The sequence below is a fragment of the Cinclus cinclus genome, chromosome Z (genome assembly GCF_963662255.1).
Source record: "Cinclus cinclus chromosome Z, bCinCin1.1, whole genome shotgun sequence".
Taxonomy (NCBI): Eukaryota; Metazoa; Chordata; class Aves; order Passeriformes; family Cinclidae; genus Cinclus; species Cinclus cinclus.
In genome coordinates this window covers 57,867,558-57,883,579 of record NC_085084.1, presented here as the reverse complement: position 1 = coordinate 57,883,579, position 16,022 = coordinate 57,867,558, and the positions used below count along the sequence as shown (strand labels likewise).

Here is a 16,022-nt window from a genome sequence, read left to right as displayed (position 1 = left end):
GTGTTAATTCACATTTTCATCCAAAAAAACTATTTTGTCACAAGAAGAACTGTAATTGAATAATTTTTCTTTCCAATTTAATATATAGTATTCAACAGAATCTAACTGAAAATATGTATTTAACTACACATTTTAATGAATATTAAAATTCTGACTATTTTCCAACTTACATAGCTCCATTAGTGTAGACTGTGTCACTTCCCTCCACATACTGAACCTGGGCTGGGTAGACATGCTGTACCTGTTGCACAGTCTGTACTTGCTGCACCTAAAAACAAGAAAACCAGAAGTTTGGTATATCATAAAGTACCAGTGCTCCAGTGCACCTAGTGGCCTCTAAATAATTTGGGATATCTCTGCCCTCAACATTACTTAAGGTGTATCACAGCACTAACAAAGAAAATTAGTGCTCTTACACAATATTTGTGCTGTAAGTTTGGTAAACGGAGCCCCAACACTGAAGATGCACTCATGAAGCATACATACCTTCAGTGCCAAAGACATAATTAACTGGAGAGCACAAAGATGAGATGAAGTGTAACTTTGCTTTGCGCTAAGATGAAGAATTACAATTACATTTATGCTTTTTCTTATTCCATTTAAGTCCTAAAGTACAAGCCATAAAATCATAGCTCAAATGTGTTGCAGTAAGTTTAGAAATAAATGTTCTCATTAAGATGCTTCAGCTCTTTTTTTAACTGGAGTCAAATTATAGTGATACAAGATTTATTTTATGGTGTACAGTTATGGGCCAAAAACCCCAGTTTGAGTAACCCCTTTCCCAGAATATTAACAGCTATTGAAAACTCCAACACAATCTTGTTTTACTTTAATGAACTGAACAACAAGAGGCAGTAAGACATGGATTACCATCCCCTGTATAGCTAAGGACAGACACTCATCAATTCCTCTGATTTATATACTATTGTAGGAATATTTCAGGTTATGCAAATTTTCTCTCCAGTCTTAATTTTTTGTCTTCTGCCACAGAAAAGATGAAGAATTTCATATTTTGTGCCTTCCATCTTACAGAGAAGCTGTATTTTGGTCCAAGAGCAGTCCAGAATCTAAAACATGCTAAAAGACTTACAGAGACTTCACAGATTGACAAATTTTACCCAAGGAATTGAATCAAGAAAATATCAATGCACTTATTTAGTAAATAGATTTAATGTTTGGCGACAATTTTTCTCATACTTATTGTTATAAGGCTACTTCAGTCTAATCCAGTTGGTTCTAAGGACTGCAAACACCGTAATTCCAGATCAGACTGGGTTTCATGCATTTGATGAACCTCCTCCAAGAGCTCTTTAAAAATATCCTAATCTAGTACTTCCACCTGTATTGTGTTTTAAAAAGTTCTGCAAGTAAGCAATTTTTTTCATAATACTAACTGACTTTGAAACAAAAATCTAGATTTTCATAGAAACCTTCCCTTAGGTTGACATTAAAACCCAAAGTCTGAAAAAGAGACAAAACAGCCAAAGTTTAGAATGCAACCATGATGAAAAATCAGATGCTTCTATCCATTAACAGCAACAACACATTACATTATGGCTAAGATATCAATTAAAGTCCAAAGTTTCCTGCTTACCTACATGAATCATTACATAAATTGAGAAATACAGCTGAAATACAATTTTTCGACTTCACAAAGTATACTTTGAAGAAGTTTCTTAATTATTAGGGTAAGGCAACTGTGTACATTTCTTCTAACAATATTTAGTTATTTCACAGAAAGCTTCAGTTCTCAAAAGTAAATACAAAAAACTCTAATCAAAACTATTAACATTACTAAGACCTTAGAAAATTCTCTGAATTAAAAAAAAAAAATAGCTGTATTGTGCAAACACCTTCCAAAATTAAATTATTTCTATTTCCATCATTTTTGACTTCATAACTTAATTCAAATCATAATTTCATGGAACAGGCTTGATCTAAATCCACTGTAAGAAAGACCTGTAAGCTTGTTATTTATCTACACCTCTCAATATTCAGATCTTCCAAACTCTGACAAAACGACCCACTCACAAAATAATTGGCCAAAATATGTATGTGCTTTATTGTGAAACATATATACAACTTACTGTGATATTTTTTTAAGTTCAACTCGGCATATTTCTTCCTTTTGTGTGAGTCAATTCTATGACCTTCAATCAATGGGAGAAGGGGAGTCATTGTTGATCAGTCTATTACAGAACACCAAACTGATCTACTTGACCTATGCTGTGAGAAAACATCTTGAAAATGGGCTTTGTTCTTAAAACCAGTAGGTTGTCACCTGACATGTAATGGATATGCCCCATTTTCTTTCTCAGTAGCACAGATGGGGAAACACTGTGGAAATGATGCTATTGTCAGTATCAATTCCATGTTCTCATCCAACTACTCCCAAAATGCACTTTGTTCCCTATTCACACACACTGAATATGGCTTCATTTCTATTAAAAATAACCCACACTATTTTGCTGTTAATAGAGACATGATTTTCTCCCTGTAACCTGCATATACTGATAAAATGGAACTCCACATTGTGTACAAACACATCATTAAAACAGAGAGGTCATGTTCCCCTTCTATACAAGGCATTATATCCTCCCATTATTCTTGAATACAAGCTGTTACCCATTCCAAAAACATCAGATTCAGCACAGTGCAAGACCTTTCTGTCAGAACTGAGACAATACTGCAGGGACAAAGCATGCACACAGTGCATCAATGTTTGATGCCTATTGGACAGGAAAATGAAAAATCCCAAAATGTGTTTCTCTTCTAATATGGAGTAAGAACAACAAAAATTCAATTTACCATGAAACAAAATACCAAAATCTGCTAAAATTAAAATTTTCATTGCTTAATTTCAATTTTCCAGTAATTTTTTATATAAGTTTTTTTGCTAGCCTAATACATAGTACTACTGAAAACTTCAGGACTGTGTATGCATAGAAAGTAACTTATTTTTTAAACCAATATTTAAGAATGGATATGCTACAGTGCTATTAAAACATTTTACCTACTTTTGAAAATCAAAATGTTTTTCCTTTAACACTGAAGATCAATACAAAGAGGGCGACTGAATTATTCGTTTTCCAATACAGTAATAAAAAAAGTTTACAAAAAACTTACTTTGCTTCAGCTTCTCTGAAACTCAGTACTGCTACAGTTAAATTCATTATCCTGCCAAAGGAAGCTGTAGTCACTACATGGTATTTCAATGTACTAAGAACTTTCAGGGTGGGGAAGGTTAAAACCAAATATTTTCTCTGTAAAGCTATGACAAATAAGTAAGGAGCTTTTACGATGGCCTTGTATATGAAACCTCTGCCATGATGAAAATCTTTGTTATATGATATTTCCAACACTAATTTTATTTCTTATTTTATTTCATTTTTAATGCTTTAATGAGAATTAAATCTGGTGCCTCTGAATTTTCTTTTTAATCTTCAGCAGAAAGAAATTCGATGTGTATCTTTACTCTCTATGAACACAAAATTACTTGAGGGAAGCTGGTTATGAGGAAATGAAACACCATGAAAAATTGTGGGAAATATGACAAAAAGGAGTTTTTTTCTTCACTTCTGTTTTATTTATAATTATCATTTCACCTTTTATTAAGCTATAAAAGGAGTGGTATCAGCTAAGTCATGTAGTTTTTGGGGCAGAGCAAAAAATGTTGGCTATTCTCCCAGTGTTTTCCAGAGACCTAAACCTAAGTGACCTTCTTGTATTGAAAAATATTCCAGTAATTAACTGAACTGGACACAGAATAGAAAACACAATAAAATATTTATTAAGGAGCAACAGTATGCAAGTTCAAAAACAATGTTCTATGGTGGACTGGTGAACTAGCCATGGTAATTTTAATTATTGTCTGTCTGGAAAACAGAAAATTAACAAACTTGTATAGCAGTTTTTAAGTAAAACAAAGTCAGACAGTAGAGCTTTCATTCCTCTTGCTTCAGTGACTCTACCCAGAAATAAGAAACTGGAATAGGATTAGAAGTAAGCAGCTGAAATGTTGCAGGACAACAAGAGGTGAATGAAAACTTATTTAATTATACATGTGTAGTTATATTTATTAGCTGAAGAAGGAAAAAAAGGACAAAACAAATTGTATTCTGAATTATACTACCTCAGAGGAATAAATGAGGGACTAAGTTATATTTTATCTATGAAAGTTAACAAAGCGTATAAAAGCATACTGAAATGCTGAAATTACACTGAAGCATGAATTGAAATGTACAAGTGAACTTTGAATTCCAATAAAAAGTGCTTCTGTTCAAAGTACTAGTAAGCAAAGACTAGAACAACAGAGCAATATATATATATATATATATATGTTATATGTATATAATCCTTATATATATGTAAGGATTTTTAAATTCCATTTTAAAAGGAACATATAATTATCCACTGTCTTTGCAAATAGCTTGGATGTGCAACATTTTCTGTTCTTGGAGATAAAAATAAAATTTTCCTTCATTAGTATGATTACTTTTGGCAAGTAACATATAAATAGCACATGCTGTAATATTCTAAGCACATTCATATTTATATAATGGCTAATGTCAGTTCATGATTATGTGTTTCATATGCTAAACATGATTTTTGCATTAAGAGCAATTTTGATTAGCAAAAGTCTGCATCTCCAATTAGTGAATGATAGAATGCTTTGTGAATGTGATAGCCACCGAATTCAGTGACTGTGAAGAAATGCTTTTGCCCAACTTCAGACACATAGATACATTTTATAAAGCAGCTTATTTTTAGTTTTATTTCTCCAATTCTTCCATAGTGCGTGGCATAAACTCAAAAGTGAGTTTAATTTTGAATTCTTTGAAGCTTGCTGCACTGAGTTGAAGACTGTCTGTTGAAATAGCAATTATATATTAACAAAAAAATCCCTGTATTCAAGGAAACAGAAGACTAAGAGAATTCCTCAGGCTATTTAAACAGAATTTAATTACACTCTCACATTTTTGGTCTTACTGTTGTTGCTTTTTGCTTCTTATTCTCCTCTATCCCATCTCAATAGTGACTTCTGCTGTGTTGCATAAAACCAGCTGCCACTAGAGCCACTTTTGCAAGAGGAACAATGCAGGTTTTCACTCATGGTACCTTTATGGTTCCTATTCTTGGAGCACTACAGCAGATTTTTATGCGCAGCATATTAATATCAGCTATGTGGAAATTAGGGACTTTTTTTAGATGAAAATATTAGAAGTTACTCTTTTGTTGACTGTTCTAGATACAGGATGCCTAACTACTAACACAGCTGAAGAGAAAAGGCTCATAGTCTGCCCTTCCACTTATTCAGCTTGCTCCTCTTCAGGACAAATATATTTCATTTGGAAAAAAAAAAATGTACATTTTGTGTGCATAAAAGAAATATGATGTCATGAAATCAACCCCAAATAAATGCATTTAGGTGATGTCATTTAAACATGGTGTACATACAGGACTAGAAACATGGGAAACGGAGATCTCCCTAGAAAAATTAACTACTATACATTGCTTTAATATTAATTAAAACAAATTGGCGTAACATTGCATTATTCACTAAAATACACTAATAAATCATTGCAAATCATACTATGGAAGTTTCAGCTTAAAATGAATTGTTCTATATACATGGATACTCATATTACAGTATCCTTAAATTTAACAAAATCACAGAACTGCCCCACTTGTTCTTAGCAATGTATATTCACAAGATGATCTAACCAAAATTTGAATACTCACACGTAATTTGGATACAGCTGAAATCATTAAGCATGTCCATTATAAACCATAGAAAAAAAAGAAACCATACTTTATATACACATGCCTAAAACCTTTTCTCCAGCTTTGAACATTGGTAACTTTAAATGTGCAGAAATAATAAGTCCTCCCTCTGCCATCAAAAGAATGTCTTCATTAAAATAACCATTATAATGGCTCTTTCTCTTAATTTTCTTTAGATAAATTAGCCCATTCCTACTAAATGTACACAGAGACAATATAAATTTTAGGCCAATCCCATCTATACACAGGTAATTCCTCAAAACAAAATTTCCTCAACACAGTGATTGTTTTTACATTTGCTGTTCCTTTCCTTTTTTCAACCCAGCAATTGAAATTACCTATCCCACCTACACTCTTCATCACATTTTCTGCTTGCATACCATATTCACATCTTTACTCTTCCCTTCCTCCTCACTACTTCCATAATCTAATCATCTCTCTCTACACATATCTCCCATACATATGTGTTCAATCACTGCAATATTGTCTGCATTGCATTTCTCAACATTCTTGTTGGATCTTCAATCCCTGATCCCTTAGATTTCTTTTCTCAAACATTATGCTGATGACAGTCAGTGTTAAGAGTCAAATGGAAAAGTGTAATTTACTATGTCCACAGGGAGAAACAATCCAATACAACGATGGTGTATTCAATACAAGATGATACTCAGAAGCAGCAGTACTAAAGGAGATGTATATAAAGTGATCAGGAACAGCTTTACACACTCAGGGAAACAAAGATGAGGCTATGAAACACATGTATAAAAATCCTCTGTAATTTTAAGAACTCAACAAATGCTGAAGAGTTTAATTTAGAGAGAAATGCTCCACTAGCACAGAAATGAATGGCACTAGTTAATAAAATAAGTCTAGTTCTCATACTATCGATTTGGAAAATGGGAAGTCAGATTTTGATGAAAAACATCAGATGTCATCCAGAATACCCACCACACGGACAGCTAATTTCTGTGTCTTTTGGAAAAGTCCTGGACAGCCATCATGGCTTTCACAATGAGTCCCCATTTTCTACCTCCATACTTCTTCTTTTTAGCTCCCAGTTTTAGTTTGCCTCTGTTTCTTATAAAGCTCATAGGTGCTGCATAGGAGTAACCACCTCATGTAACAGAACAGTGCGCTGTGCTGGCTGCTACACAAATCTTCCTTCCCTGGCAAATTTATATTATGAGTTACTGATTGTCATACCACAAAAACTTCCATAAAATTGTGCATGTATCTGCAGGCAGTCAAGCCTAAAGGTGCAAAGAACAGTGTTTTTCATATTTACATTTGGATTGCACTTAATTGGATGTGCAAATGGATGAAGAAATTATATAGACAATAATTTCAGAAACATATGCATTATTTAAAGGAAAAAATGTAACTATTCAGTAACATAAAGCAAATTTCTGTGAGCTACTGCATGAATTATATAATAAATAACAGTTAAGAGTTACGTATGAGTACTACCTGAGCTTGTCATATGCTCTAGTTAAGGAACAGATCCTGAAAACAGCTTGCTTTTCTCTGGTTATTTTAAGTCCAGCAAACTAAAATTTTCTCAAAATTAATACCACGTACCTGTTGCTGAACCGGTACTTGCTGTACTACCTGTGTGGGCACTGCTGCCTGGCCAGCCACAGATGTCTGTAAAGTCACAGTCGAACCTGTATCCGCCCCAGTCTCTGATGTCTGCATTGTGATCTCTGAAAAAAAAATATAAAATCAAGAAGTTAGTACATAAATGGTTTTATTCTACCACTTACATTAGCACACTAATTCGTGCCTTATTTCTATTAATATTTAAAAATTAACTAATACCAATCTTGTTATGAGCCCAAAGTTTTTTCCCCCTACTAGCCCATGAGTTTGTATAAATGGGGTTTTATATTATATTTTTCTTACTTATATCTGAAATATTTTTTGCTTACATATGAAGAAATATATAACTTATCTGAACTTTGTCACTTTAGGAATAACTCTGAAAAATCAGCAGCAGATCTTATTTTAGCTTGTAAATAACTGGTCAGCATTCTAAACCATTCTTTCAGTGTTTCACTGAATTACATTAAAATCTCTATATGTTCAAATTAAAAGTTGAACTTGAAGCAGGCCACTGCTTCAGAATTCAGGCCTCTACTCTGGAAAGCAAACTCTGTAAAGCATCTAATGAGTCACAGTGAAAAAAAACATTCAAATAACCTTATTCAGTAGAAAGCATTAAAGTAATTAGTAAGAAACTTTTTGACACTAAAACCATTTAGAAATACATAAATGGTAGACAAGCACCTAAGATAATGGCCCTGATGTCTAAAGGTAACAACAAAATTTGGGTAGAATAAAGAAATGGTTCAACAATCAAGGAAAATGCCTGACAAAGAAAACTTACCAGAAAGACAAGCAAGAATGACATGCCTTCATATGAAACTTAGATTGTGAGCTGCAGATTCCTCAGTTTTTGCACAGCCAAAATGACAATACAACTGACTGGTGACAAACCAAATTGAATTCAAAATTGTGAATCAGCCTTTTATTTCCCTTTCTTCTTAAATTTTTTTTAAGCAGTGGATGATTAACCAGTTGTCCTGGTTCAGGGCAAATTTGGGAGGAAACCTCTGAATGAGGTCCCTCTAGGAAACAGATTCAAGCAGTCTCTCCTCCAGCTGGTTTGGGGAAAAGTATTTTCTCAAAGATAAGTGGAAAAAACTGGTTTATTTAACAGGCAAAACACTCCCCAAAACAAAAATGAACAATACTAAGCAGCAAAACCTCTTGCTGCTCTGAAGAGATGACAGATTTAGCCGAGTCCCTTCCGTGGGTCGCAGCCCAGCTCACTCAGGCTGTTCTCTGTCCCTCCAGAGCTGGGAAATGTCACAGCCCCAGCCAGGCCTGGTGGGACACAGGTGTGAGCTCCCAGTGCTCTTCTGGTTTTCCATTCCAGAGCAGGTTCAAACAATTCCAAGAAAAAGGAAAAAAATCCATAGTCCAGGGAACTTTGCCTCAGCCAACCAGAAAAAAAACAACCAAAGGAGAGGAGAGCTCTCTCCCACTGTCCACTACAGACAACACAGCCTGCGTGAAGGATGTGTGGGAGCAAGTGCAGTCTCTGATAACAAACTGTGCACCTCTTCTCTCCCCCTTCACTCCTGGAACCAGCCTTAAAGCTGCAGAACTCAATATTCAACACCAACAGAACAGACGACTGGGGATAGAAGCATCATAAAGTGACCCCAAGACACCAATGAAAATAATAAACAGATGAGACAGGTTCTTCTTCACCTGGTACCTTCAAAACAGAAGACTGTATATGTCTGTGAAGGATCACAGTAAACAAACAGAAATTTGGAGGCTGTAAGCCAAATGTTCTGTGAGAAATTTTACTGTTCTCAGTCTCTATCAATCTATATTAGCTACAGAATACTCTGGCAATCTGAGAACCACTGCTACTAAAAATGAGTAGCTTTATAATGCATAATAAAAGAGATTGATATGAATAAAAAAATCTATAGATACTTAGAATGATCTATACAAGTAATTTTTTTTCAGTTTAACTCATGAGACTCAGATGGCTGACACAAGAAATTGGACTTTAATCCCTACCACCACCACAAGCAAATAATAGGCTCCGCAAAAACATTTTTTTGAGACAATACCATAATAAAAAAGGTGAGGAACATACCAGTAGATAGTCGAAGGAATTAATTACTGTACCAAAAGATTTCAGTGTTCTTGCTTGACAACAGAACCAGCTGTCAACAGCAAACTTTCCTCTCAAGGCTGGGTTCCACAGCAGTTTAAGCTGATTTAAAGCTGGGTTTCTGCAGTTCGTCCCTCCAACTATCTCTAGCTCACTTTGCATTCAAATGTAGCCACTGCAAAGCAGGAAGTAGGTATATAAATATGGTATAAGGTCAGGTGATAGGGCCAGGATATTGCCAATTGGGACCATTCTTGGTTTAAACTCCCGGAAACTATGGCTGTGGCATACTTGATTGATTTAAATTCTTCTTCTGAAATAATCACAAAGACTGATAATTTCTTGATCAAATGAATTTCAGATTAATCAACATTAATCAACAGACTCTTAGTTTCATGTTAACTGAACCATCTGCTTTTAAGCAGTGGATGCACTTCAGGACCCAGTACACCCGACAAAAATCGGCATATAAAAGGAAAAGAAGAAAGAAACAGAACTTCAAATTACATTTATATGTTAAAATCCTAACAATTAAAATGGATGTCCACATAATAAATATGGAGGAGTTGAAAGCCTCCATGCTGCTAAAAGTTACAACCTTACTGACATTACTCAAAGCTGGTAAGACGAGCACAGCCATCAATGGTTACAGGCTGTTCAGAAAGAAAAGGTGAGGAAGGAAAGATGGTTATTGTGTTTGTCTGGCAAGGTTTGGGTAGCAAGTGAGGGGGACTACAAGGGTGGCTTCTCTGAGAAGCTACCAGAAGCTTCCCCTATGTCTGATGAAGACAGTGCCAGCTGGATCCAAGATGGAACTATTGCCAACCAAAGCTGAGCTCTGAGCCCATCAGTGACAGTGGTAGTGCCTCTGAGATACCTAATGGGGGGGGAGGGGGGGGGGAAGTTCTTGGGCAGAAGCAAATTGCAGTCACAGAAGAAGAGAGTGAAAATAAATGAGAACTGCAGACATGTTGGTGGAAGAGCTGGAGAAGGTGCCTGCACCTTATATGGGGTGCAGCCCTTCAGGACTTCAGGCTGCTCGAACACGGCTTTCCCTGGGGGTCACAAGAGATTGGAGCAGGTTTGCTGGAGGGACTTGTGACCCCAAGGAAAAGCCGTGTTCGAGCAGCCTGAAGTCCTGAAGGGCTGCACCCCATATAAGGGACTCGCACTGGAACAATTTGTGAAGAACTGTAGCCCATGGGAATGATTCATTGAGAAATGCATGGAAGACTATCTCCTGCATGAGGGGCCCTACCCAGAAGATTGGTATTCAAGGTTGGTTCAAGGTATTCAAGATTGGTACTCAAGGAAGAGTATGAGTTCACCCCCTAAGAAGGAAACCATCACAGAAACAAAGTGTGAGGAACTGATGGTAATCCCCATTCCGAATTCCCCTGAGCTGCTGGAAGGGAGGAGGTAGGAGAATCAGGAATAAAGTTAAGCCTGGGAGGAAGCGGAGGGTGAAGGGAAAGTGTTTTGAAGATTTAGATTTATTTCTTACGATTCTACCCTGATTTGACTGGCAATAAATTAAAATAATTTTCCTCAAGTCAAATTTCCTTTGCCTGTCATGGTTAATTGGTGAGTGATCCTTCTCTGTTGTTATCTTCATCAATGAGCTTTTAGTTACATTTTCACTCCCTTGTCCAGCTGAGGATTGGAGTGATAGAGTGTTTTTTGGTGAGCACCTGGCATTTAGCCAGGACTGCTTCAGTTGTTTTGGTTTATGTCTCCATCCTAAATGCAAAATTTTAAAACAGTTCAGTACACTGTACAGATTTTTCCCCCTAGGTGTCATACGATATGGTTGGACAGTCAACCTTAAGCATCTTCCTGTTTATTGGAAGTTTTTCTAGCATTGTATCTGTGATGCAGTCAGTGTAATTCCTTTACACTGCATCAATATTGAGAGCACGCTGCTGGTTTTAGCTAGGGTAAAATTAACCTTTTACACAGTGGCTTGCATGGGGCTGTGTTTTGGATTTGTGCTGAACACAGGGTTGGTAATACAGAGATGTTTTTGTTATTGCAGAGCAGAGCTTGCACAGAGACAAGACCTTTTCTACTTTTGGTACTGCCAAACTGGTGAGGGGACTGGGGGTGCCTGGGAGGTTGGGAGGAGACAGAGCCAGGACAGGTGACCCAAACTGACCAAAGGGATATTCTGTGTGGCACTAAGGTCAGTGTACAAAGTAGGATGAAGAAGGAGAAAGAGAAGGCATTAAGAACAGTGGTGTTTGTCTTCCCAAGTCACCATTATGTGTGATGGGGCCCTGCTCTCCTGGAGATGGCTGAACACCTGCCTGTCCATGAGAAGCCCTGAATTAATTCCATGTTTTACTTTGCTTGTGTGTGGTTTCTGCTCTCCCTTTTAAACCGTTTTTATCTCAACTCCTGAGCTCTACAGCTTTTACCCTTCTGATTCTCTCCCCAGTCCCACTGGTGGGAGAGTGAGTGAGTGGCTGTGGAGGCTTGGCTGTTGGCTAGGATTAATGCCAAAATGATAATCTAAATGAAGACTCTTCCCATTTTTTCACTGACACTCCGTCTAAGTAAAGGAAGTGAATATTACAGCAGAAAAGACGTCATCCTTGCTTAATTGGACCGTCAGGTGTATGACAAACAACAGATGAATGTTTGACAAGGTCCTTTTTATTCTGCCTAATTAAGCAGTTGGACACACCCATCTGTTAATGGTATTGCTTTGTATAGCCAATGCTTGTTGCATGATGTGAATGTAAGCTAAACAGGTCACATTCTGAAAGAAGACTAATTAACCTCTCCAAGTGGGAAAAGATACTGTTGGGACCCAGCTGCTGAATTCAACAAGGTTAGTATTTCCTCAGGATAATGGGCAGAACTTAGGCAAAGCTACTGTGCTGAAAATTATCCCTTTCCTATATATTCTGTTCAGTTTCTTGTTGTCTGTTAAATTCCCTAAAGATTTTTTAATATACCCAAATTCTCAAGTTGGAATCCCTCTGTTTTCTAGACTTGAAATATGAAGACAGAATGATTTAAGTGTATAACTTGCTATATTACTTATGAAAAGAGACTTTTTAAATGTGTCAGATTACGGTTTATTTCGTTCCTGGATTACTTCACACTGAACCAATTTACTTTTTTAAGCAACCGGAGTTTGCAAAGTTTTGTTCAGCTACATATGCTTTATTGTCTAGATCAAATAATGTAGCAGGCTTTAATTCAATGCAGAAAATGAAAGCCTGTAATTTACTTTCAAGTGAAGCAGGAAATTTCTTTTTTCTCCTCTAGAAGCCTAAACAAAACATCACAGAAGATAAACTGAACTAGATCTCGTAATCACATCCAGTAATGGCAGGCTTTTAATAGTCAGAATAAAAGGCTAATCTTAAGATTTTATCTATTTATAATGATGAATAGCCAATATACTAATTAAGAATTTGCAGCAACATAATGTGTTTCACAATAAAGGAAAACTTCTCAGAACATTAAGTTCCAACAATTAATACGGAATGCTTGGCTCCTGAACAAGAGTATAAATGGAAATAGTTTTCAGCAATACACTAGTTCCATGTAAGCACTCCTTTCCAGTTTTTGTATAAACAAAAATTTTATGAATAATTTACTTCCTAATTGTGTTACTGTTAGTCACAGAGAAGACAGATTACAAGCTATTTACAGAGGAAGAACAGAATATTACAATACTTACTATATAGTAATGTATTTTCATGTTAGAACCCCAGTTTCTTACTAAACATTATTTGACTATTTGTTTGTCTTCTCCCAAGGTTCTTGTGAATTTCAAAGTAGGCAGCTGGACTCTGCCTGGTATTAGTTGCTAAATATTGCAGTTATTAATTAAAATTTCTTTACTGTTATTTCAGCTTTTCATAGATTTATGGAGGAGTAGCAGTTTAACAGAATGGTACAAAATGAAGTTTTAGAAGCTGCCTCTCTGGACTCACATACATACTTCTGAGTAGTAAAACCCTGCAAAAGAGTAACAAACAGAAAGGTGAGATGCAGATACACACACTGGAAGGGACTTGTGCAAGTAAAAGCTTCTGGTAACTCCTTCCAAGAAAGTTCATAATATAAAAAGCATTGTCTTGATGATCAATTTACTCTAGAGTACTAGCCAATAACAATCATAATGAAATTCTGTATTGTCAGCAGATCACAGCACATGGGTGCTTAGATTGAATGACTACTTAATGATGCTCTCACTTTGATCTACTTACTAATTTTACCTTCAAAACCATCAAAATTGTATTTACTCTTGCTGGAAAATTAATCACTATTACACAGGAGCCCTACACATTAGTATACACCAGAACCAAGATGACATTCACACACAGGATAAAGCTTCTTGAAATTTTTGATGTGAGAAAACTAACAAACCATAAAACAATTACATTTACACTCTTCTAAAACATTAGTTTATCCACTAGAGATTCTGAGCAGAAAAGTCCAAGTGGTCTTTTCCTTCATCCAGGGTGGAAAGGGTGTGAGGAAGAGGGCACTGATACTGCATGTGAACACTCGGTTGTAGAACTGGCATTGGCAACAAGGCTTTTGTTCTCTTATGACCATAGGGTGCTCTCTGAGGTTAACAACTTAGGAGAGACAGGATGCACCTCATTAATTGTGGCAGAGATATTTTTGCCAGCATGATAGTTGACCTGATAAGAAGGGACTCGAACCAGGAGTGATATGGGGAGGGAGTTTTCAGCAGTGCTGTGAAGGAGTAGTGGACAGGTTCAACAAGCAAAGGCCTGGGGTGACATGCATGAAAGGCAACACATAACCAGGAAATAAGGCTTAAGCAGGGTCATCTCAAGCATGCGCATATGAGCAAGGAAGTGGCTACAAGACATCTATATAAGGAAGACACACAGACCTTCTTTCAGAAATCAGCATGCCCAAGTGCCTGTCTGAAGAGCTCATATGCCAAGGAGTATACAATGGCCTCACACTCACCATGGTGAAAAAACTTGAGTAGAGATGTCTGTGCACTTGCAAGACTATCATCTTGTTGAGATGACAGTGATGGGCTGGGATAGCAAATATGACTGAACAGCAGCAACAGAGGGACATAAGCTATAAGACCATACAGTTTGTTTTTTTCAGAATTAAGAAAGTCTTTAGGAAATAATCTAAACAGTCTTTAGGATGAAATTCACAGGAACTTCCTTGTTGGGATGGTATTTTGTAGTGTTTAACCAGAAACAAGTTTAGATAAAGAATTTTATTACAGAACATTTCTACAAGTTTAGGGTGCTTTCTAAATTGCTATTTCCACTGCTAAGTCTACTCTATTATGGCTTTTAATTCACAGCTAGTCAAGTATTATGCTATCTTTAATAGTACTCAGATGCTTTTCAGATACAGAGGCATCTGTCTTTGTTATATTAGCATAACTGTCATGGGCTGGAACGAGCATGTTCACAATCTCCCAAAAATATCTCTATGCAAAATGATAGTTACAATATCAAATGAAATTTCTAGCTTGAGCCAAGATCTTATTCTAAGGCACTAATGATAACAGCAGAATTAATTATAAAGTCTAACATGTACAATGCTATTTCTTCAAACCTTCCAAAATTATTGAGAACAAAATGTATTTTGATTACTTTCTGAGGAAGAATATGAAACCAGGAGATCCACCTGGACAAAACAGGTGGTTTTGATGCTTCTGCATCATTTATGCAATTATGAAAGGAGATCTCTAGGTTGCTTCAGAAGTGACTCACGGATGTTTGGGTGGGTTTTTTTCTCCTAATATGATACTGCACTGCAGTCCTTTCATTGGAAGACTAAATGTGTAGTTGAAAATAATGAAATAAAGGGAGAAAAAGTGATGTCAAAATGGAGACTATATTTATTTTGACCACTCAGTAGACCAAAACATAAAAAGTCAAAATATTATAGCTGGAAAAATCTGCTTTATTAATAGAATGAGCAGTATTAAGAGGAAATGGCTTTTGTTCTCCATGTGTCACCTCTTTGTGTCACAAATTTTCAGTTTGTGATTCTTACTGTTGGACTTTTCACCACATGATAGTACAACCTCAGAGACTAGAAGGGACCTGAAGCAGTGCTACCTAGAAAGCTTCTACCCTTCTGTCCAGGACCACATCCAGGTGACTTTTGAATACAGCCAAGAACAGGAATTCCACAGCCTCTATGGACAACCTGTGCCCATCCTTGGTCACCCTCACAGAAAAAGCTTTGGTTCAGGTTGAGAGAGGACCACCTGTTACTGCCTCTAGTACCTACACTGGGCACCACTAAAAGGAGTCAACTCTGCCTTAGCCCATGTTATAATTTAACATTTAAAAGTTATGATATTAGTAACACACTGACATCTTTCAAATGCTTCATTTAGCCATTTCCTCACCAGGTACAAGAAGAAGGAAACAATTCATGCCAGAATTATTGCCCAAATGACTGTGTTGTTAATTTTCTTCCTTTACCCATCACTTTAACAGTTAAACAGATGGTGAGACAGGTGACAATCCATGGTTCCCCTATGAATAGGGACAGGGGAAGCCAACTA

General features: G+C 36.4%; 1 protein-coding gene across 1 annotated transcript in view; it reads right to left on the bottom strand.

The window, feature by feature from the left end:
• Positions 1 to 16,022, bottom strand: part of RFX3 (regulatory factor X3) — a 100,561-nt gene that overhangs the window by 42,811 nt on the left and 41,728 nt on the right. Inside the window, exons 3-4 of the mRNA XM_062512814.1 lie at positions 7,363 to 7,487; positions 171 to 268 (exon numbers count right to left, since the gene is read on the bottom strand). Coding sequence (XP_062368798.1) covers positions 171 to 268; positions 7,363 to 7,479 — 215 coding nt within the window. The 5' untranslated portion in view covers positions 7,480 to 7,487. The remainder of the gene's footprint in view (positions 1 to 170; positions 269 to 7,362; positions 7,488 to 16,022) is intronic.